Source organism: Tachysurus fulvidraco, chromosome 25, assembly GCF_022655615.1.
Source record: "Tachysurus fulvidraco isolate hzauxx_2018 chromosome 25, HZAU_PFXX_2.0, whole genome shotgun sequence".
Taxonomy (NCBI): Eukaryota; Metazoa; Chordata; class Actinopteri; order Siluriformes; family Bagridae; genus Tachysurus; species Tachysurus fulvidraco.
The window spans coordinates 10,780,958-10,803,286 of record NC_062542.1 but is presented as its reverse complement, the minus strand read 5'-3'; the positions used below and the strand labels follow the sequence as shown (position 1 = coordinate 10,803,286).

Below are 22,329 nucleotides of genomic sequence, written 5' to 3'. Positions count from 1 at the left end.
GGACTTGATCTAGTTATATAACGAGAAGTAGGTCAGTAGTGTGTTTGATGAAAACTTCTAGAATGGCAGTGGTGATGGTAGGATGGTGGCGGATAACTTAGCATTCACTTAGAAGGACAGAAGAACACAGTGAGAAAAAAGGAGAGAGAGAGAGAGAGAGAGAGAGAGAGAGAGAGAGAGAGAGAGAGAGAGAGCAGAACTCATTCTCTTCAGCGATGTTTTATTAAGCTGCATCACTAAGCTGTCCATCATATCTACATTCATCCGTACTGTATATAGTTTCAGGCAAACAGCCACTACTGACCTAATTTCTCCTCATCAACTGGATCTAGTTATCGTTTTACTTGTATTTTATATTCATTTCACCCGAGATAGATTTTCGGTGCAAAAGTATAATTAATTTAGAAATTCTTCATGCCTTTGCTAGTAATGAACTGCACAACCTTTTCCCAGCATGCATAGCGAGAATAATCTCCATGGTCAAAGTGCATGTTACAGTGCAACATTGGAAAATGCATTCAGATGTGCAGAGTTGTGATTAATGTAATACCCACCAACTGGGTTCATTAGTAATCAAAGAAGACCTTTTAATTCCTTCACTTCTCTATAAGGAGGAATAGATAGACTTTAGGCTTACTTAGACTCTTATTATTAATCAGCCTGATTGGATCAACAAACTATCTAATCCTGAGTGATAAATAAAGGGAGTGAAAATATGATCTAATTGAGAAAGTGATGAAACAGACACCATGCAGAGTTCAAGCGATATCGAGTACCGTCAAATTAGGTTTAATATGACAAATGAGAGTAGTGCTACAGTATATACCTGGCTCCAAAAGGTTTAAAAGATATAGTGAGTGTGTATGGAACAAAAACTCATAGGCCACTTTATTAGGAACACATGTACAACAGTTAATGTATGCAATTTTTCAAACAGCCAGTCATTCAACAGCAGTGCATTGCATGCATTCATAGGCTTCAGTTAATGTCCACATTAAACATCCGAATGATGTGACTTCTCCTTTTGTGGTATTCCTTTGAACGCTCACTTCAGCAAGTCTTTTTCACCTGCAGAACTACCACTTACTGGATCTATTTTTGTTTTCTGCACCATTATGTCTTTAACTCTAGAGACTGAGGAAATCACATAAGATCAACAGCTTCTAAAATACTTAAACCAGCTCATCTGGTGCATGATCTGTGCTATGATCAATGTCACTGAGATTAAATTTTTCCCTTTTCTGATGTTTGATGTGGACATTGAGTAAAGTCTTGAGTCTTTACCGGCATCTGCATGATTTTTATGTATTACACTGCTGCCTCATGACTGGTTGATTTTTGATGTATTTGCAGGAATCAGCAGGGGTTCAGGTGTTATTTATATTCCAAGCAAATTACAGTATAGTTCCTGATATTCCTTTAAACTTTTTGTGGTTTCGGGTCGGTCTATTGATGCTGGATTTTTATTTATTTATTTATTTTTTATACAGGGGGGAAAGATTCCTATCCGGTGGACAGCTCCAGAAGCCATCGCGTACAGGAAGTTCACTTCAGCTAGTGATGTGTGGAGTTACGGCATCACCATGTGGGAAGTAATATCTTATGGGGAGCGGCCATATTGGGAGATGTCCAATCAGGATGTGAGTATAATCACATCACACATACTACCTACAGTGCGGTCCAAGTGGTACTGAATGTAGAAGAGAAATAATGAAGTCTGTAGAATGAACATTTACTGTCGCAGAGCATTAAGCGATCTTAAACCCTGAGAGACATTAAGTGCTGCTACCCCCACCTTCTCTCTACCTCGTTCTCAAGCTTTATTACTCTATTACAGAAAGGTACTGTATACACTCAGTTTAGTTACTGCATAGCCAGGTCTCTCTCACTGATCCTTCTGTGCCTTGTCATATAAACTTCAAGGGGTTCAAACATCAGCCTGCAGAATTTCTCTGCTGAAGCACTTTAATTCCCCTGACAGTGATTTCCCTAAAGACTAAGAACTGACTCTTGCAATCTAAACCAATTAAATGCATCTGCTGGAAGAACATTGCCAGGTTTCTGTTCACAGACGGCTTTATAACAACAGCATTGAAATCCATCGTGCCTAGCTCACTGCAGAGTTTCCACATACAGTAATAAACCTTTTGATTTCTTTATTTCTACCGAGGAAAGCAAGGCTCTAGCAGGATGATGAGACAGACCAAATTCAGGAAATTAGACAGTATGGCTAACATGCAACAGTGTAGTCAGGACACTAGCCTGCCTCTATACCTGCTAAAAGTGGCACAATAAGAGCTGTGGAAATTTAGTTCACAGCATAAAAGAAACCCATCCGTTCCTTTCCTTTTTCATGGCAACAGCATCCATGCTGTATATCTGTGTAGCGGAATCAGTAGGCAGAGTTGAGATAATTGCTAGCTTTGCGTGAAACTGGTGTATTTTGTATGTAATGGTTCTGGCAATAAATTTTATTAGCAATTTTGCTAAAATAAAGAGAAAAAAATCACTAAGTTGCATAACCACTAAATTTAAAAGTATAAAATAATATGTAACTACAAAGCATTTATTTAATTTATTAACTTTTATTTACTTAATCATTTATTTTACCTTAGCTCTTTCTGTTGCTCCTCTTCAGGTGATAAAGGCGGTAGATGAGGGCTACAGGCTGCCAGCACCAATGGACTGCCCTGTGGTGTTGCACCAACTCATGCTGGACTGCTGGGAGAAGAACCGCAGCGATAGGCCTAAGTTTGGACAGATTGTCATCAATCTGGACCAATTGATCCGCAACCCCAGCAGCCTGAAACAGCTGGCCAACAGCACTGTTTGGTGAGAAAACACTGATATGCTTAATTCTAGATCAGGTTTTGGTCAGGGATATATTTTAAAACCCTTATATTTCATATAGATTCCTCAATGACCCAGAGTTTCATTCACTTGTATCACAACCTGTAGTGCCTTTCAAAACATGTGAGCTGCCCATACTGTGTACTGATAACACCAAAAGGCCTCCCTTCTCTTTAGCCCGGAGGAAACGGTGCCTGTGATTTCCAACAAGAACGTTAAATTTGGACTCGTCTGTTCCACTTTGAAACAGTCCATTTAAATGAGCCTTGGCCCACAGGACACGACAGCACTTCTGATCTATGTTCAAATTTGGCTTCCTTTTGGCATGATAGAGCTTTAGTTGGCATCTGAAGGGTTGTGTTTACCGACAGTGGTTTCTGGAAGTATTCCTGGGACTATTTAGTAATGTCATTGAGTGATGCAGTGTCGTCTGAGGGGTCCGAAGACCACAGGCATCCAATAAAAGTCTTCGGCCTTGTCCCTTACGCACAGAGATTTCTCCAGTTTCTCAGAAACTTTTGATGATGTTATGCGCTGTAGTTGATGAGATTTGCAAATCCTTTGTAATTTGACATTGAGGAACTTTGTCTGCCTCTTTAAAACATCCCTTTTATAGCTTATCATGTTACTGACCTGATATCAATTAACTTCATTAGTTGCTAGATGTTCTCTTAGCTGATCGTTTTCAAAATTTCTTGCTTTTTTAGCCATTCTTTGCCCCTGTCCCAACTATTTTGAGACCGGTAGCAGGTTTAAAATGAGCTCATTTAGTGTATAAAAAGTGTAAAGTTTAAACATTTTTTATGTCTATGTTCTATTGTCAATAACATACTGTAATTTGAAAGTCTTTTAGTTTTCATGTTATTCAAATTTAAAATAAACGTTGCAACATTTCCGGAAATGGGGTTTTATTCTAGAAAGGTTATTTTCTCGGTTAAAAGAATAAAATAAAAGATAGAATTATTAAACATGGAATGTCTGCTGGATGTATGGGACACCTGAATCTGCTTGTAGTTCTTATAGTGATATTTATTACCAATACTAATAAATAGCGGCTGTGTTTTGTTCTCTGAATTGTTAAGCAATATCTGAGCTTTCAATTTAGGGGGATGCTTTTAAGTAAATGTTTTTTTTTTTCCCAGGTCACACACATATAATATATGTCTAATTGTGGTGTGTGTGCACAGCACCTATGGCCATTACCATTACTTACACATTTGCACATTTGTTAATCTTGTGATTTGTTGATTTACAATGCAGCGTTGCTAAATTTGGGCTCGGTTTCCTTTCATTTCATCCATCAACCTTGTGGAAATGATGTAATAGAGAGTGTGTAAATGGATGTTAGTATTGAACTGAAAAGAATTAAAACTCAGAGATTGTGCAGATACGATGTGATGCTAGTATAGATAGGAACCAGGTGGATGACTAAATCAAAATTTTCTGAGAGACTCCAGACTGGAAGCAGATGAAGGCCGGTTTGTTATTTGGGCACAAACCACCATCAAAGCGCAACATGTCTGCTTTTACTCTCAGTACTGCGAACAGCACAGGTCACTCTTGGTATTTGGACAGAGCAGAGTCTGAAATTCTCTTGATGTGATTGTGTGCATTTGTGTGGATGTGTGTTACAGGGATTACACTGTAATCAGGCATCCTAGCAGATCTGGAAAGCTGCATGTTCTGGCTGCTGATTAGCTCTGGCAAGCCTTTCCAAGGCTTCTGTGAAAGCTACCTATGACACATACACACACAGACACACACACATACACTCTACAGGAATCTTTCTCCAGTTCATGGCTTTGTTGCTTTCTGCTTTGAAACTGGACACATGGCTGCATCACTTGCATACATAGCATCTTATTAACAACCGAATAATATCGAAAATAGGAAATGAAATGAATCACTGTTAAATATAACCCAATAAAAATGTGTAATCACATGCAAATAACATGCAGAGAATTTATTCAGTTTCAGATTAATTAACTTTATTGATTGTTTTATATCTTATTAAATTGAGAGAAAAAAGAAGTAATTTCACAGCTTCTAAAACAAACAAAGAAAAATGATAACATAAGATACATCGGAAGTGGAAATACTTCATTCATTTTATGGCAGTATTATCCGTATAATATACTATGTTATTATTTGTGGATGTTAATACTTGAATGTTACTGAAATTGCATACTTGTAGTCGTAATTAATCTCACACTTTTTATACGTTTCTACACATTTTTATTCCAATGCTCAAAAGTCTATTATTTCATCCTGTTAATGACTGCATGCTATAAATTAATGGGCTTACACAAAATTGAGTTAAAGCATCCAATCAAATTAATTTATTAGAAAAAATAAAATGACATTTTTTTTTATAAATGGATTAATCTTAGCATTATTCCTTGTCATCATCAGTCTACGTTTGCTGTATTGAAACGTCTTGAGACTTTCACTTAAATACAATTTCTCAGTATTATTTTCCAACCCTGCAGCACTCTAATATATCTGAATATAAAACAGATTTTTATCATGGACACACAAATTTCAATGCTCAGCCTCCAGAAACAATAAAATAACAAATGACAAAAAAACCCCAAAAAAACAGAAAAACAAGTAGCATTGGGTGGTTAACGTTAAGTTTGTAGCAATTTTTGTATTAATGGCCAAATGGCCTCTTTCTGAGATGATCTCATCATATAGAGTTGCAACAGAAAGTATGTGATCCCCTTGGAATAAACTGGTTTTCTGCAGTAATTTGCCATAAAATGTGATCCGATCCTCATCTAATTCACAACAACAGACAAACACAATATGCTTAAGCCGATAACACAAAAACAATGACTTTATTAAACACACCCATTAAACATTCACAGTGCTGTAGGAAAGAGTAAGTGATCCCTTGGCGTTAATAGCTGGTCAGACTTTTTTGGCAGCTTCAAAGGACCTCCAGCAAGGTAGCTCTGGATCAGACCTGCACAATGTTCTAAAGGAGTTTCTGACCATTCCTCTTTACCAAAACCTCTTTAGCTCAGACACATTTGTAGGATGTCTGGTGTGAACAGCTCTCTTGAGGTCATTCCACAGCATCTCTATGGTGTTAAGGTCTGAGCTCTGACGGGGCCACTCCAAAAGAAGCATAATGTGTAATGGGTGCGTTCAATAAATGCACAATCGATTCGAATTGTTTGTGTGTCGGCTTAAGCACATTGTGCGACTCTTGTTGTGAATTAGATGACAAACGGATCACATTTTATAGCAAATAAAAATGCAGAAAACCAGTTTATTCCAATGGGTTCACATACTTTTCTTCGTATCATTTTATTTAATATTACCCTGTACCCTGTATCAGTTACCCTGCTATTTAATTTCTAAAAAACAAAGAAAATAATATTTAATATAATTAGATTTTTTTTTGTCAGTTTAGTGTGGCATGAGAGATGAATGACTTTATTCCTCCTCTACCCTCAGGGAGGACCCAGTAACTCCAGAGCCTGCATACAGCACTGTGGCTGATTGGCTCGACTCCATTAAGATGAATCAGTACAAAGAACATTTCTCCAGTGCTGGATATTTCTCTCTTGACTCAGTCCTGTATGTCAGTGTCAGGTTAGTGTCACAGCTGATGCTTTACATGTTGTATTGTACATGCATGTATATTGCAAATGTGGCAAATAGTTTTTCTGCACAGACTCAATGAAGCATGATCAGTGTGAATGTTCCTCAAATGTCGTCATTGAGGTTTATCTCAATCTTATAAATCGCATGTTTATGATGAATTTAGAATTCATTTGAAACATATAATATTTGACAGTGACAGTATTATTATTATTATTATTATTATTATTATTATTATTATTATTATTATTATTATTATTATTATTATTATTATTATTATATTTTTTATATATATGTATATATTAAACTATATAAAGATAATCAATCTGAACACATTTGGGTAAAAAATGCAATGCTGAAAAATTAAATTTAGAAAATCTATTTTAAATGTTATTTTTTATTACGTCCAGTAAATTCTCAGTAATATGATTTTTAACACTATTTAAAAAAATGGTTCATTGGTTATTGAACATTGAATGGATTCGAAAACTCTTTTTGATGATACCGTGCTGAACATTAGACCAGCATTAGACTGAACAGGAACTGTGTTAAGGCTTTGTTAACAGTGAGAGGGATACTCCTCTACAAGCGTATGCCATGTGTAAAAAGTGCCAATGTGTTCTCATTCTCAGGTTTAAAATCCCATTTCTCTTGTTATGGAAATCTCAACCGTATTTACTGCCATGTGTCTTTTAATGGCAGGGAATTGCTCAGTGTGTGGTAAAGCAGTGTTAACAACAACTGAAACCTTCCCTTTAATAAGCAAAAAAGACTTTCTTACTGCTTCTTTGTAATTTCACTCTTCCTGTGTGTTATTAGTGAACTCGGGAAGATGGGAATTGTGTTGGCAGGCCATCAGAAAAAAATCCTCTCAAGCATTCAGTGCCTGCACGTACAGCAGCAGCAGCAGCAGCAGCAGCAACAGGGAACCCACGTGCAGGTATAAATCTCCAGTTAAGCCCCGCCTCCTCACTCCTAGCTCTATCATCAGACAGATGTGTCTTCCTGTCCACCACTCCAGTAAGCCACTCCTCTATCAGCACTGAGTTCACCAACGCACATCGGCCTGCCTGTTCTGATTGGTCGCTAGGGTCAGTGGGGAACATCCAGGCATCTGGGCAGTTTTCAAGACTGAGACAGTGTGGAAGTGAGAAAATTGCTCTGTGAATTTAAGGAAGCACTGGCAAAACTCCGTGCAGAATACTTTTACTCTGAAGTTCAACAGGAAGAAAATAGAACCACGTGTTGTAAAAAAAAAATGTAAAAAAAAAAAAGCCTTCTGTTTTGTAGTAATGTGGTGGTCTGTTGACTTGATGCTTTTAGTGTTGATGTAGGTGGAGTTTGTGTACCACATTGGGATGGACTTCTGCTATAAGGCCATCTGTGAACTTATTTATGGTAGAGTAATAGTTTTTTCCAACAGGTGACAAAGCACTGCCACACACAATCAGACAGGAAATGGATGCATTATTACTCCATATGCCATGCAGTCTGTTGTCATGTGAGTGGAGTGCACAGAGACTCCTATTCAATGGGCCTGGCACAGGCCAAACTCAGTGGAGAGACAGAACCAAAGGGATACTTCAGAACCATTGAAGAAATATATGTCACCTGTCTACAAAGATTTTCTTCTTCTTCTTCTTCTTCTTTTTTTTTTTTTTGCTGAATTGACATTAAGAAACATTGATACTTTCACTGATACTGAGTTGGATGTGTCTTGTTATTTCATGTAATGTGAACATCATATTAACAGGAAGTGCTGCGTGTTCCCCTACTCACGCTTTGGAGAATCATCATGCAGTACTTTAGCCGCTGAAGCACAGAAATAATGTTGTTAACAAAATGATTTTTTTAGTCCCTGTGTGTGTCATGTTTCTCAAAATGCCATGTACATAATACCGTGTACTTATTAAAGATAGACATGTCTGTGATCCAGGTACTTCAGAATAAACTTGCTCCAAGCCAGGGTCTGGTATCACACTCGAATTCCAATTGTATTAAGGTGAAAGAATGGAAAAAAAAATGTTTAATTTGTACAGTATTGTTTAATGTGTGTTTGTACAGACATGACATTATGTCTCAAGTATTTTGTTGGTCGTACAGTAAACTCAGACAAGGAGATGCTTCATTTTAAAATGCTTTGACGCTCGCTTTGGACAGAAAAGGAATGTGAATGTAATGGATGTGTTAGCTTTGTTGCAGGTCTGGAAAGCTAAACAGTTTCTCAGGATTTCTTTTTCGCATGTACGTTTGGAAGAAGGCAGTAAAGTTGAAGATCTGACAGAAAGCCTGAAACATCATCTTCGCACCCTCCAGAATTATTGGCATTCTTCAAAATGATTGAAACCTATCATAGTGATTTTATAAATATCAATACTACAAACAAAAAATCTAATGCAAACAGCAGTTAAAAAAATAAATCCATGTATTATTATTATTATTATTATTATTATTATTATTATTATTATTATTATTAATAGTATTTTCTCCAAAATACATGTGCCAAAATTATTGTATTTATTTCTATTTTAAATAAATGCAAATGAATTGTTTTTGGAAAACATGTATTTTTTTCAGTCCCATGAAACTTGGTTGTTGCCTTTAACCATAACTATAGGTTTTATGTATAAGGGTAAAAATTGCCATGACCTGTATGTCCTAGCACTTGTACACAAATACCTCCAACCCCACCCCACCCCACCCCACCGCACAAACCCCACCAAATAGGATGGTGAAAGGAAGAACAAATTATCACAGATTCAGAATCTGACACTTTAGTTCTTGTGGTTGTAATATGTAAATTGTTGGGAATTACAGATAAATGCCACGTTCATAATAGCAAGCAGTTTGGAAGCACTGCAAGAAAGAAACTTTTCCTAAAAACATCTTACCACAAAGTTCCTCAATGTCAAATTGGACAACTATAAATTTAACCCCTACAGAGATTCTGTAGTCCGAATCGAAGCGTGAAGTCCATGTGCACAAATCTCAGAACCTACAGGAGCTTAAAATGTTCTTCATGGATTACTGAGGCTAAGATACCTTTATTATAAGTGTTTCTATCCTAGTTAGACTACATTAAGAGATTTACTGCTGTTATTCTCCTCACATCAGCCATCATGAGTTATTACTTGTAAGGATGCTGATAATCTTCTGAACACATTAAAAATGTTAAAATTAGATTTTAAGAGATTTTTGCTCATTTTCATGAAGGGTACCAATAATTCTGGAATGTACGGTGTATCTGAATTTTATCTCTAATGGTTATTTTTCATTCATTAGAAATGACCCTATGGTGTGTTTGTGGTTTTTGTACTACTGTATGAAGAATACTGTAGAAACGAATCTGTATTCAAACTGCAGTTACATTTACCTTGAAACTTTTGACAGTACATTCAAAATGAAAAGGGCTTGTTTGAGAAAGGTTGGCTGCAAATTAACGTTCTGGTTAGCTGGTTCCTCTATGATACTTTGGAAACGCATTTGATTAGTGCAGGAAAAAAAGGTAATTAAAAGGCAGGCATTTTGGTTTTATTTATATTCGTTATTTGTCATCATTTATACAGACAGATTGCCTGTTTGCTTTATTGTGTTTGCTGTTCAGCAATATGCATTGAATAAAGAGTTCAGTTTTATTAAATTTTATTCCATCCAAATACCGGGGACATCTGTGCCATCACATACTAATAAAATGTGAGCTTTCCTTAATCACCAAATTACTGGAGCATATACAGTAGTATGCTTCTATTCAGATTTGCTCCTCAAGCAGAAAAGGCATCGCTGTGTAATTCGACTGGGAGTAAAAAAAAAAAGTATTAAAAACACAATAAACCTCTGTTTTATTCTAAAACACACGAAGCTAAATTGTTCAGAGAGGATTTTAGACTGCGGCAAATCCCAACGATTCAAAAATGTAATTTAAGTGCAAGGAAATCTATTGTCAAAGCGAACACACACACACTCACACACACACACACGAACACACGAACACACACACACCTGACAGAAAAAACCAACAGTGAATACAATTAACTTTGAATCTTTTTTGTTTTCCAAACACATAATTAACTGCTCTTTGATTCATTTTCAGTTGTAACTTGTAAACACTACAGTATTCTCACAGCTTATTACTGCCTTTTCCCCAGTGTGCCAGAGTGTTTTCATAATTTTGTACACTTATTATTATTATTGAGATTATTTGCTGAGATTTTGATAAAAGAAAACCAGTTACCTATTAAGAAAAATAAAACAATTCTCAATACATAATTTATTATTTTATACTCAGTCCATGTAATTGCAGTGTACATTTCGCTGTTATTGTGTTGTTGTTGAAAATATCACCAGTTCGGTCTTTCTCATATTTCATCATTTCGAAAAGGAATTTTTTTGTGTTCATTTCTCGCATTAAATCCCTGATCGCTGAATCGATAGTTGCATCTGTTGCTTATGACAATTTGTCAAAAGGAACAGCTTCCATTAATGTTGCTAACAGTGGATTATGTTAAAATGATGCAAATGACCTCACGCTGATTCATGCTAAATAGCTACTCTTCTGTTATTTTAGCATGTTTGGTTGAGCTTTTTTTTTCTATTCTCTTGTTGAATTGTTGAACATCATGTACAATAAATATGTTCATAGGTTTAATTTTGTATTCCTGATTTAGAGTTAGACAATTTATTAAAGCTGTGTTTCCTTAATAGATAGCAGTGCACGTTTGAAATCGTTAAGCTTTTACATGTTTTATATTTCAAATAAAATAGGTTTGGTTGATAGAAAAGAGACTTTAGGGGTTTGCACATGTGCATCTGCTTATTTAGAGACACACATCCAAACAGACAGCATCATTCCCTTCATGCCCTTGTTCCTGTTCCAGGAATTGCCTGGGAGATCTATATGAAACAGTGTGAGGTCTTTACTATTCGCATCATGCACCGGTGAAATGAAGGGCCACCATCTGGAATGAGAACGAAAGGCTGTAAGATATTTCCCCCATGTCGTCCAGGATAGATCCCTGAGTAAAGCTCCAAGCAGCTGTTTATCAATCAGAATTAAACTAGACCTCCATCACCATTAGCAATTTCCACCTGAGGGATGAAATGTAAAGTGCAGCTAGATTTGTGTGTTTTCAGTGGTCCTGGTTACAGGTGTTGTTTTCACTCATTCCCACTCATGCAACCTCTCAGACAATCCCTTAAACAATCTGGACTAATCCTGCTCCCTCGTCGTCTGACATATTCTTTCACATATTCTGAGGCATACCTCTAAAACACATGCATACATTCTTTAGGGAGTTATGACTGCTTAAAGCATTAATATTGCTCCACCTTAAGGATCATAGAGTGCATGTAGTCCTTAAGGTTGGGATCCACTCATGCGATAATATTGATATTATTTGGGAATATATTGTTTCTGTTGAGAAAAAGACCCATTTAAATACTCACATAGCGCTACTGTATTTTGTTAAGGATGAGAATCACTGAATAAATTGTGCACCTTTAAAGTACTGGGATGTGGTAGCCTAGTGGTTAAGGTGTGGACTACCAATCAGAAGGTTGTGAGTTCGATTCCTATGTCCACCAAGCTGCCGCCTCTGAGCAAGGCCCTTAACCCTCAATTTCTCAGTTGCATGGGTGAGGCTAGCCCCTTTTTAGGCGTGCTTCAGAAACCCCTAAAAGAAGCTCAGCACCACTAAAACTTGGAGTAAGAAATGTTGTTATTCTAAAATTTTTGTTCGTCTTTTACAAGGTTAAATAATGTCCAAAACATACTCTGTAGTTTGTGGTTTAAAATGTGTGTGTTAAGGATGAAAATGAAAACATCCCCTTTAGCAAATGATGTCATCCTCTTCTCTTCTTCTACTTCTCCTCTGTACCTGCACCGCTCATCACAATCGTCATCCAGCGCGAAACACACGCAGAGTGAGAACCCATTATATAGTGTTGTGAATCAACTAAGTTGCCCCAAAGCTGTGTCTCACACTTCTTTCTTTTTACCTAGAGTTGTATCAGTGAGTACTGGAGTCAGTATCCTGAATCACCCAGATACACCTCTAATAAGTGTTTATTTTCGGACTATTTTAGTCCAGCGCGTCGCTGCCGCTGTGGAGTAGCACAGGACCTGGGTGACTCGTCCATAGTGTGTGTGTGGCCTGCCAGTGTGCAATGGACATATTGTCCATAATGGCCTCTGTCTTGTTTTTTTGGGGGTTTTTTGTTCTTCTGAAAAGTGTTAAGCAAGACTCCATAAATAGAGTTCCACATAGTCTCTGAATACACCACAACCCACACCATGATAAAAAGATGAATATAAAAAAATGTACAAATTATATGCGATAATTATGCCTGCACCTGCATGAACATAAATGCCTACTTCATTATTAATACAATCCCACATCAGAATACTTCAGATATTCAGTGGTGTGTGACCCAAAGCGGCATTGTATCACGATAAGCTAATGCCATAAATTACATCACACACAGTGTTTAAATAACAGGGAAACCTTCATGAAGTCACTTGGATTCGTAAAAAACACTGGTTACAGAAGTCTGGACAAACTAACCTACATTTAGTAAATGTGTTTTCATTGAGAGAGCCAGAGCGGCCTATGTGTGTGTGGCATGTGTGTGTGTGTGTGTGTGTGTGTGTGTGTGTGTGTGTGTGTGTGTGTGTGTGTGTGTGTGTGTGTAAGAATTCAAGCATGAAGCTAATCACAGGTTAATCATAAGATTTATGAGTTTGGAGAAAAGGATGTCAGGCAGAACACAATTTAGATGAAGAAAAGCAATTAAGAAACTGACAAGCTCTATCTGGAGAATGCAAAAAGTGTTTTTTCTCATGATATTAAAAAACCCTTTCTCCTGCTGATTATTATCTAATTATCTAAACATCTGTCTCCTGCTGGCTTTTAATAGAACTCAGAATTCCTTTCTTACTATTTATGAGATGCCAAACAGTTGTGAAGTCTACCAACAGTAATCCAAAATATTGCTGTTAAACATTTTCCCCTGTATCTTATTGTTTTAATTAATGCAACAAGACTAATTAAAATGAATGTTCTGGTAACTAATGAAACCAAACATATTCCATCAGCAGATGTTAAAATATTGTGAAAATCGTCTGAGAAGGTTCATTAGCTGGTTTGTGTGCATCTCTGAAATAGCTCAATAATCATCATGTACTCGGCTCTAAACACATCATGATTGTTCACACCTGTGTCTTTCAGCAGCCATCGATTCCCAGAGTCTAACATAAACAGCGTCTGCATTTTGTTCCAGCTCTGAGGCCATGCCAGGTCTCAGAAACTATCTAGTAATTGCAGCAATTTGGTGATTAAGATCTAATTGGACAATATACTCGACACATATGTTTGGGTGAAAACCTTCCTGGAAACAAATATGGTGTACATTTCCAAATGCCTTAAGGACTCGATTTGGAGACATTTATTATGTCGCTGTAATGAATTCGCCACACATCAGAAAGAAAATAAACACAGAGAGAGCAACACTAAAAGCACAAGGTTTTATCACACAAAACGAACCCTGTCTTCCATCAGTGTATCCTGGGCTAGTGAAACGTTGCGCATTTGTTCTTGTGTCCTGTAGACTGAATCCTTTTCACACCATGTGTATAGCTTTACTGTACTGTATGTAGTGCCACCTCACATGCAGCAACAATACCAGTACTGCGGTCTCACATTTTACACTCAAGTTTCCATCAGGGAACAGTTGTTAACTTCAGCAAGATAGACTTCATATTATAACTAGAATGAATTTCCAGGTTGCACTTTTATGGCCATATAGTACACAGTTATAGAAGGGAAATGATTTATAATTGCCCTCTCCGGAGTCACTCAGATGAGTCTGGGTCCTCTCAAGGTTTCTTCTTAATATTGTCTCAGAGAATTTCCTTGTGACCGTTGCCTCTGGCTTTCTCATTAGGAATAAAATTTCATTTATAGTTGAAATCCTGAATTCATTGTTAAAAGTGCTATACAAATAAAATTGAACTGAATTGATTTGAATCGATACCTGTTTGAGTTCTAATTCCCCAAAAATATTTCAGAAAAACCTTTATTTTGTAACATATACATTACAGTGAAATTCTTTATTTGCGTATCCCAATTTTCTAGTTTGGGGTCAGAGCTCAGGGGCAGCCATGGAGCAGAGAGGGTTAAGGGCCATGCTCAAGGGCCCAACAGTGGCAGCTTGGCAGTGCTGGGGCTTGAACCCCAAGCCACCACTGCTAATACAGGCTGCATTTAAATCCGATGCTACCTTTGTTTTACATGTAAACCTTAAAATATATATATAGGATAGACACATGTAAAAAAAAATATATAGGATAGACACAGATAATGTGTAAAAAATACCAAACACAAAAGTAACTGCAAGTATATGTCCATGTTTTAACCATGCTTGGTTCACAGACATGATTAAAGGCTATTTATGAGGCTGAAATGTATTCTCTGTGAGAAGCTGCTCTGGCTGAGATCTGTCCTGCAGCATGTGACAATCATGTGTAAAAATCCAGGATAGTTCATTCTCTGAGCTGAATTCAGCATGAGTGACAACCAGAATTAGCCATCCACCCTGTTCGGTAAACATGCATGTTGCATAACCTTGCGTCAGAGACATTGTTTGGGTTGAATACTTTTCATAACTTGCTCATCTGAACAGAATTTTTACATGAACGTATCTATATCTAAATATCACAATTATATATAAAAACTTAAAAAACTACACAAAAGTGGAGGCTGGTGGTTCTTAAAATAGTGGAAGCACTGTGTCACTATAGAGTAAATTTACACTACCCATCAGCCCCTGAATGTCACATCAGCTTGTCACATGCCTCACTAATCACCCTCGCCTGTGTCTCGTTATGTGCACTATATTTAAGATCTGTTGGCGGTGTTTCTGTCACGTCCACCATGGACAATTACTTCCCAGACCACCAGAGAGCACTTGATGTTTTTTTTTTGGTGTTTTCCTAATTAGTCACCCTATTTAAGAAAAAAATGTTAACGTGAAAGCTGTCATGCAGACCAGGAATCACAGCATGGTACTGAACTTGAGAACACCTGTAGGAGGTAATGGGAGTTTGGTTGTCCTAGAACTGTGCTGTGATTCCTGTGAACGTGAACACAACATGTCCACAAAGTAAAGTAATCTGTGTATTTTTCGATGTCCATGTGTACAATGAGTACAAGAGGTGAGGTGCCGTATAGCACCAATGTGAAAAATAATATGAAGTATGTATGGTGAGTTACAGAGTATTCTCCATAAACGTTGTGATGTCAGATGTACAGTACAATAATGCACCGAGATCGGTTAAATCAAGTTTGATACAAGACGAACGCTGTTTAGGACAATGGGAACAATCGCACTCAGATTTGCAGCACAAAACAAGTACCCAGTGTGAAGCATTGTTCAGGTTGTATTGTTGCTGTTGCGTTGTGTTTTTACACTGTGAGTAATTTCTGTTTTCATGATACTGTAGTTTTGCCTTGTCTAGGACATTAGTCTTGTCGTTTGATGTTCCAGTTTTTTTTCTTTTTTGGTTCTTTTCCTTTATTATTGCTTGTTTGGTTTAATCATTAAATCACTGCACTTTTGTCATGTGTTCTATTTTTCGTTTCAAAGTTTGTTTCTTGTATAGAGTTCATGTTCGTACTCAACTTAGGTTGCTTGTATTTCCCAAACTCCAATTCCTTACATCCAGGACACATACAGTACAATATAGACTCTCACTGTCCACTTTAACAGAAACTAGGAACACTTGAACACCTGCTGACTTTTTAGCCCTACGTTTTGTGTTGTTTTACGTAGCTTTGTTTCTTTATGGAGGACCAGAGTTCTGGAAGAATGTTATTTTATTTTACTATGTACTGAACCAGCTACTGCATATATGCTTGAAATGACAAATAATAGCCTCTTGACCTACGGACTTGCCTCTTGATTTTTTGGCAGTTATCTGATCAGCCAATCATGTGATATCTGCATGATATTAGTCACTTTGCTGCTATGCTGAAAGAGCTTCAGTTCATGTTCCAATCAATATGTGTATACTCTATTTCACTCAGGTCATTATCAGTAGTGTCAGACATTTTTAATTAGACATTGCTATTAAGGAAGCAACTAATAGTAATTCCACTACTGTATGTGCTACAGGAACGTCTAGAAGTTCCAACTGTAACTGACATGTTTGTGTTACGGAGATCAGTCATGTTCAATACTGTTTCTTCAGTAATCATCATTTGGACATGAGGTTTTGCCCTGTGTGTGTGTGTGTGTGTGTGTGTGTGTGTGTGTGTGTGTGTGTGTGTGTGTGTGTCTGTGTGTGTCTGTGTGTGTCTGTGTGTGTGTGTGTGTGTGTGTGTGTGTGTGTGTCTGTGTGTGTCTGTGTGTGTCTGTGTGTGTCTGTCTGTGTGTCTGTGTGTGTGTGTCTGTCTGTGTGTCTGTGTGTCTGTGTGTCTGTGTGTCTGTGTGTCTGTGTGTCTGTGTACAGTAAGTGAGTGGTTCATGTATCAAACTACAAGACTATTAAAAATTTTAGTAAAAAATGTATTCTGAAAAATTAGTTTGCATGTAAATAACTAAGATTTATATATGTATGTGAAAATGTCATATTTTATTCAGTGTAATTTCACTGTATGTAAAAGAGGTAAAAAGGAAATAAAATGAACGATCTCCCTGAAAAAAAAAGTTCTCTCACTCAATTAACCTTAAAGAAACCGAGTGAGAAGAAAATGATGTCTTCCTTACTGTTAATGACATTTTAACCACACAATTCAACCTACTTAACCTTTGACCTGATCCGATTTAGATAACAGCTAAGAGGTTAAATTTCATTACAAAGGAAGATTGGAGGACTGACATGCAGCAGAGCTACTTGTACGATTTGTGCTGAGAGTCAATATGGAATAAAATGGGAAATTTGAAATGAAATCTTGATACTTAAGAATCATTGATTGAATATTTGACATTAGATACTTTTGAAGTGATTTCATGAAAGCTAAAATCTCAGGAGAGGATTAAAGTGTCCCTGATGTGTGAAGAGACTAAAAAAAAAACATATGAAGGTATCAGTGAAAGATGGAAAATGGAATGAACTTGGGTGAAGATTCCTGCTATAGGTGATTGTAAAAGGCTTTAGAGGATGAAGATCTTTCCGCCGCTTGTAGCTGAATGCTCTTGTATTTATACTTTGACAAAAATCAATTTTGGAGCAAGGAGGGCCAGAAATTTTCATTAAAAGGAAGGATTGAAATTAGAGCAGATGTGCTTCTTAAGCGTGAGGCCAACGATCCATCTTCCTTTAGTGTATATCCACCCTGTTTGTATGAGAAAGGAAGCAGCAACCTTTAAGAATCAATCTTCATTCCATCTACTGTCGTTTTGTCTCACACACTCCCTTTCCCTGAACCCCTGACCGAGAAGCTTTGCTCCAGCATGTTGATCCGCTGCTGGTAAATACATCTATAATTCAATGTCAGAAGCTAAGATTTATCATCATTTGTACCTTGTTCATTAGGGAATATATTATACGGACTAAATGAAAAACACAGAGGCTGCAACAAATGCGCACTTGTGATGCAGGGCGTATGTAGGAGAGTGTTTTTGCAGAATACAAGATCAACTTTCTTTTAAAGCTTTTTCAATGGTTTGTTTTTAGCAATAACTCCATTTTTGTTCTTTTCTTTTTCTTAATAGACAACAATAAAGTATTCCTGCTACTGGTCTAAGCAGAACACTGTCTCATGAGCCGGGCAATAAAAAAAAGCAAAATAAATATAAAGCTACTTCCTGGGGAGTAAGTGTGCTCATTCTGGTCTTGTTTATATTTTCTTAAAAAGCCATTTCCTCACCCTCTTGACTTTTTGCATTTCTATGCACAAAGCCTCAGTGAACTCGGCCAAGCTGTGATAAACCTCCCATCATCTCGCTGGAAATATTTTTATAATATAGCTGATTGAGGAGACAAGGAAGTCTGGGAAGGAATAAAATGCACGGCGGCTAGAGCTTTTATGCCGCTACATGACACATTAATGAAATACAGCACTCAGGAGCTGCTTTCACATTACAGAGAAGTTAATAGATCAAGTCCACACTCAACATCACAGCTTATGGGTTGCACTTTAAATCCCATACGCTTGGACTTTGCTGCTTCCTTTTGTCCTTTTTTCAGGCCCTGTGAGCTTTCCCTGGAGATTTCTGGCAAGGCATTGAGTTTCCTTAACATTATTAAATTCAACAGGCTAATACGAACATGTCAAAGGGTTAGCACAAAGGATAGATGCCAGGGATTGTGTTCTTCATGGTTGATAAGGGATTCGGTAGCAGAAGCTTAGGTGATTGTCCTGAGGGCTTGGGTATATGGCAAGGGATATAAGGTGATAAGAAAACAAGCTTTCTAAAAGGCAGATTGGTTCCTCTATAGATTGCATCTGACATTATGAACAAAAAGTAGCATGGGCTGTCAGAGCAGGTGACTCATCCTGGCCTTGTTTCCCACAAACAACATTCACTAGCACTGACCACATTTGTGGGAAAACAAGAAACTACAGGTGAATACGATATGTATTCGATATGTGTGCGATTAATGTTTTCAGCATTAATTAAGGATGCATTATGTTTAAGGATGCATTACTTAACCCTTGTATGTTGTTCGGGTCTGTGGGACCCATATTCATAAACATCAATAGTTTTGAAAAACTTTGCTTCCTTGTAAATTTGTTGATTTTTTCCCACTCATAATTTTCTTTTTTTTTTACATTTTATTAAAAAACAAAAATACGAGTAGCACTTTAATTATAAAATGTGATGTAATAAAGGTAAAGGGCAAATATTAACCATATATGCTGTTTATATTGCTTGTAATTGGGATGCAGTAAACATCTGTAGAGTATTTTAACATAAAATTTTTGATTGTGTTGAATTAAAAACCTAAAAATGCAGCAGGTCCACCAGACCCACCAACACTGGCTGAGTAACAAAAATACCAACAACATACAAGGGTTAAGTATGAAATACAATTTTGGAGGTGGCATGTTGCTGTGATATTGCTAACGTACATCTGTAAGGAATGCGTTCCTGTCGGTGTGGAGTTTCTCATGCTCTATCTGTGTCTGCATGGGTTTCCTTCAGGTTCTCCACAATCCTGAATGAACAAACAAATGAATGAATGAATGAATGAATGAATGAATGAATGGATGAATGGATGAATGAATGAATGAATGAATATTAATGCACTTTTGTTTTGTAATGTAATCTAATTTTCCTAATCAACCACCTTCTGAATTATTGCATGAGCAAATTTCAAACTTCAACCGACTTTTTTAGGAATTTGTTTAAAACTGGGAAATATTTGAAAGCAAACCCAGTTCATGTCTCCTATGAGACTCCACATGCTCCCACTCCGTTCTGCTCTAAATTGCATCTGTTTCCAGCTACTCTGCCATAAAGCAGTGGGAACCTTATCTTTAAAAATAGAAAGCCTATTCACAAGCTCCACAAGGGCACAGACCTGCACCGCCCCGCGACGCCACACGCAGTCAATCACTAGCAGCCTGCTGAAGGCTCTCTTTATTATGTGCATATCTTTCATATCCCAGGGAGCTTGTTATAGGCCAGGCCCAAGCCCATGTAATGGCATGCGTGACAGGCACCTCGACAGCTTAAAGAGCCTTTACGAAGCGTCCCCGTTTTTTATGCACTCCTCCTCGCGCCACTGGTAGACTGACAGTTGACCTTATCAGCACTCTGCAAAGGAAATTTACAGCGCCGACCTTCTGAAGTGTGCGTTTAAACGCCCCTTTTTACTTTACTGAGGTGGGCACGAGATTGGACTAACTGCTTTCTGCAGAATGGAGCATGGCATCCATCTCACTGAAATGTTGATAGTATGCTATCTTTATGAAATGTAACAGAGCCAAGAGTAAATATCAAACCTGTTCATGTCGCATCTTGCCAAGCAAGATGTAAGACACATGCAAAGTAGAAGATGACATATAAGCAACAAGTGTGCATGTGTGGCTTACACAGTGGAATCAACTATACAGCTGCATGATTAAAGAGTACACTACATCAGAGGCAAAATGGCTATGAGCAAATCTTCTATAATCCCAAGTCTATTAGTTTGCTTCTGTAGAGGCTATGTTGTATAATTTAACTTGACACCAAGCTCAGAAAACTCTTCTCATGTGATGTTAGTGGTGAGTAAAGACTGAAAAAATATGTGCTGTCCTTTAATAACAGTCCATAGACCTAGGAAAGATGATCCTGGCTAAATCAACATCTGGTAATTCTGTATTCGGTGTTTTCAGACTTATGACTCCTGCCTGTGTGGAAGCCCAGATTTATTTTTACAGCTGTCTCCTTATTTAATTGTCTGGAGGAGACTTAGCTCCAGGATTCGATATTAGCTTTAGCATTAAGCTGCCTATGCTCTAGGGAACAGCACAGACATCAGTGCTGAAGGACAAGAGCAGGTGAACATTTATTCATTCACTCATTCACTCATTCACTCATTCATTCATTCATTCATTCATTCCTTCACTTTCAGTAACTACTTCACTTTCATTCTCCTCAGCCTCATGGTGAATCCAGAGCTTATCCCATGAACATGGATGGGATCTTTATCTATTGCAGCCCACCAAACATGCACACACTTAGACATTTACTCATACTGTACCTAGGGCAATAAGCTAATCCAGCTAGCATAACCAGTCAACATACTAACATTCAAGACTCTACACAGGCATTAACTCAGGCATGACCTGGTGCTCTGGGGCAGCAACACTATCCAATCATCATCACTCTGGTGCCATCCAGCACTGATTAACAGCTTGTTCATTGATTTAAAAAAAAAAAAACCTTTATCTATCCCAGTTAGGGGCTGGTAAGATCTCCACACACCAATGTTTTGCTCCAGTTTCCCTTAAAAAGACAGAGGTAGCCTTGCGGTTAAGGATAATTCCTTGGTCCACGAAGCTACCACCACCACTGATCCTATGAGCAAGGCTCATAACTCTCAGTTGATCAGTTGTATGAAATGAGTTAAAAATGTAAGTCATTCTGGATAAATGCCTTAAATGACAGACTAGTTTATTTTAATTTCTATTTTTTGTTTTAATCAGAGGCTCAGCAGAGACGAAACGCAAACCTGAGAAGGACACAGAAGATGTTAGTGTGTTAAAATCTATTCATACATCTCCTGCTCTGATATTCTCTCAGCATAAAACAAACTGCGTTATTAATAACACTCTCCAGATCTTATCCTCATTAGATACATTTGCTTTCATTGTATATCAAAGTGTGTCTGTCTTCAAGCTACCAGTTCATATTCGCACAGATCGTAAATGGTATCACTTGTTTTTAAGATCCCCAGCCAATAACAAAGAGAGCCATACTGTATATTTGCTGTAACCTCTTCTGACAGCAGTGCTGCAATTATTTTATTTAACTAGGAATGGCTTGTAATATTATCATTTTGAGTGTAATAGTACAGATTTGCATTATGTCACATTTATTGTTCCATGCACATGCTTATAACAAAGCTGATCCATACTAAAGGTTATTTAACTGTCCACATGCAATGACAATCCAATAATTTTGGCAACTATAACCAAAAGAATGTGCACTGGGGATATAACTGGATATGAACTCATTATTATGAACGCACAGATCATTTTTCTAAACAGAAATACTGTTATTAATATTAGGTGCACTATTATATATATATATATATATATATATATATTTTTTTTTTTGCTCACAGTTTAAGACTAGAGGTGTGCTCTGGAAAAAGGAAATGAGAAAATGTCAGAAGCTTACAACAAAATAATTTCAGGATCATTAAAATGCATTATT

General features: G+C 37.3%; 1 protein-coding gene across 1 annotated transcript in view; it reads left to right on the top strand.

Annotated features, from left to right (window-relative positions):
* ek1 (eph-like kinase 1) overlaps nucleotides 1-10,102 on the top strand; it is a 76,747-nt gene extending 66,645 nt beyond the window's left edge. The window contains exons 14-17 of the mRNA XM_027177112.2: nucleotides 1,491-1,640; nucleotides 2,639-2,832; nucleotides 6,316-6,453; nucleotides 7,282-10,102. Coding sequence (XP_027032913.2) covers nucleotides 1,491-1,640; nucleotides 2,639-2,832; nucleotides 6,316-6,453; nucleotides 7,282-7,408 — 609 coding nt within the window. The 3' untranslated portion in view covers nucleotides 7,409-10,102. The remainder of the gene's footprint in view (nucleotides 1-1,490; nucleotides 1,641-2,638; nucleotides 2,833-6,315; nucleotides 6,454-7,281) is intronic.
* The last annotated feature ends 12,227 nt before the right edge of the window (nucleotides 10,103-22,329 follow it).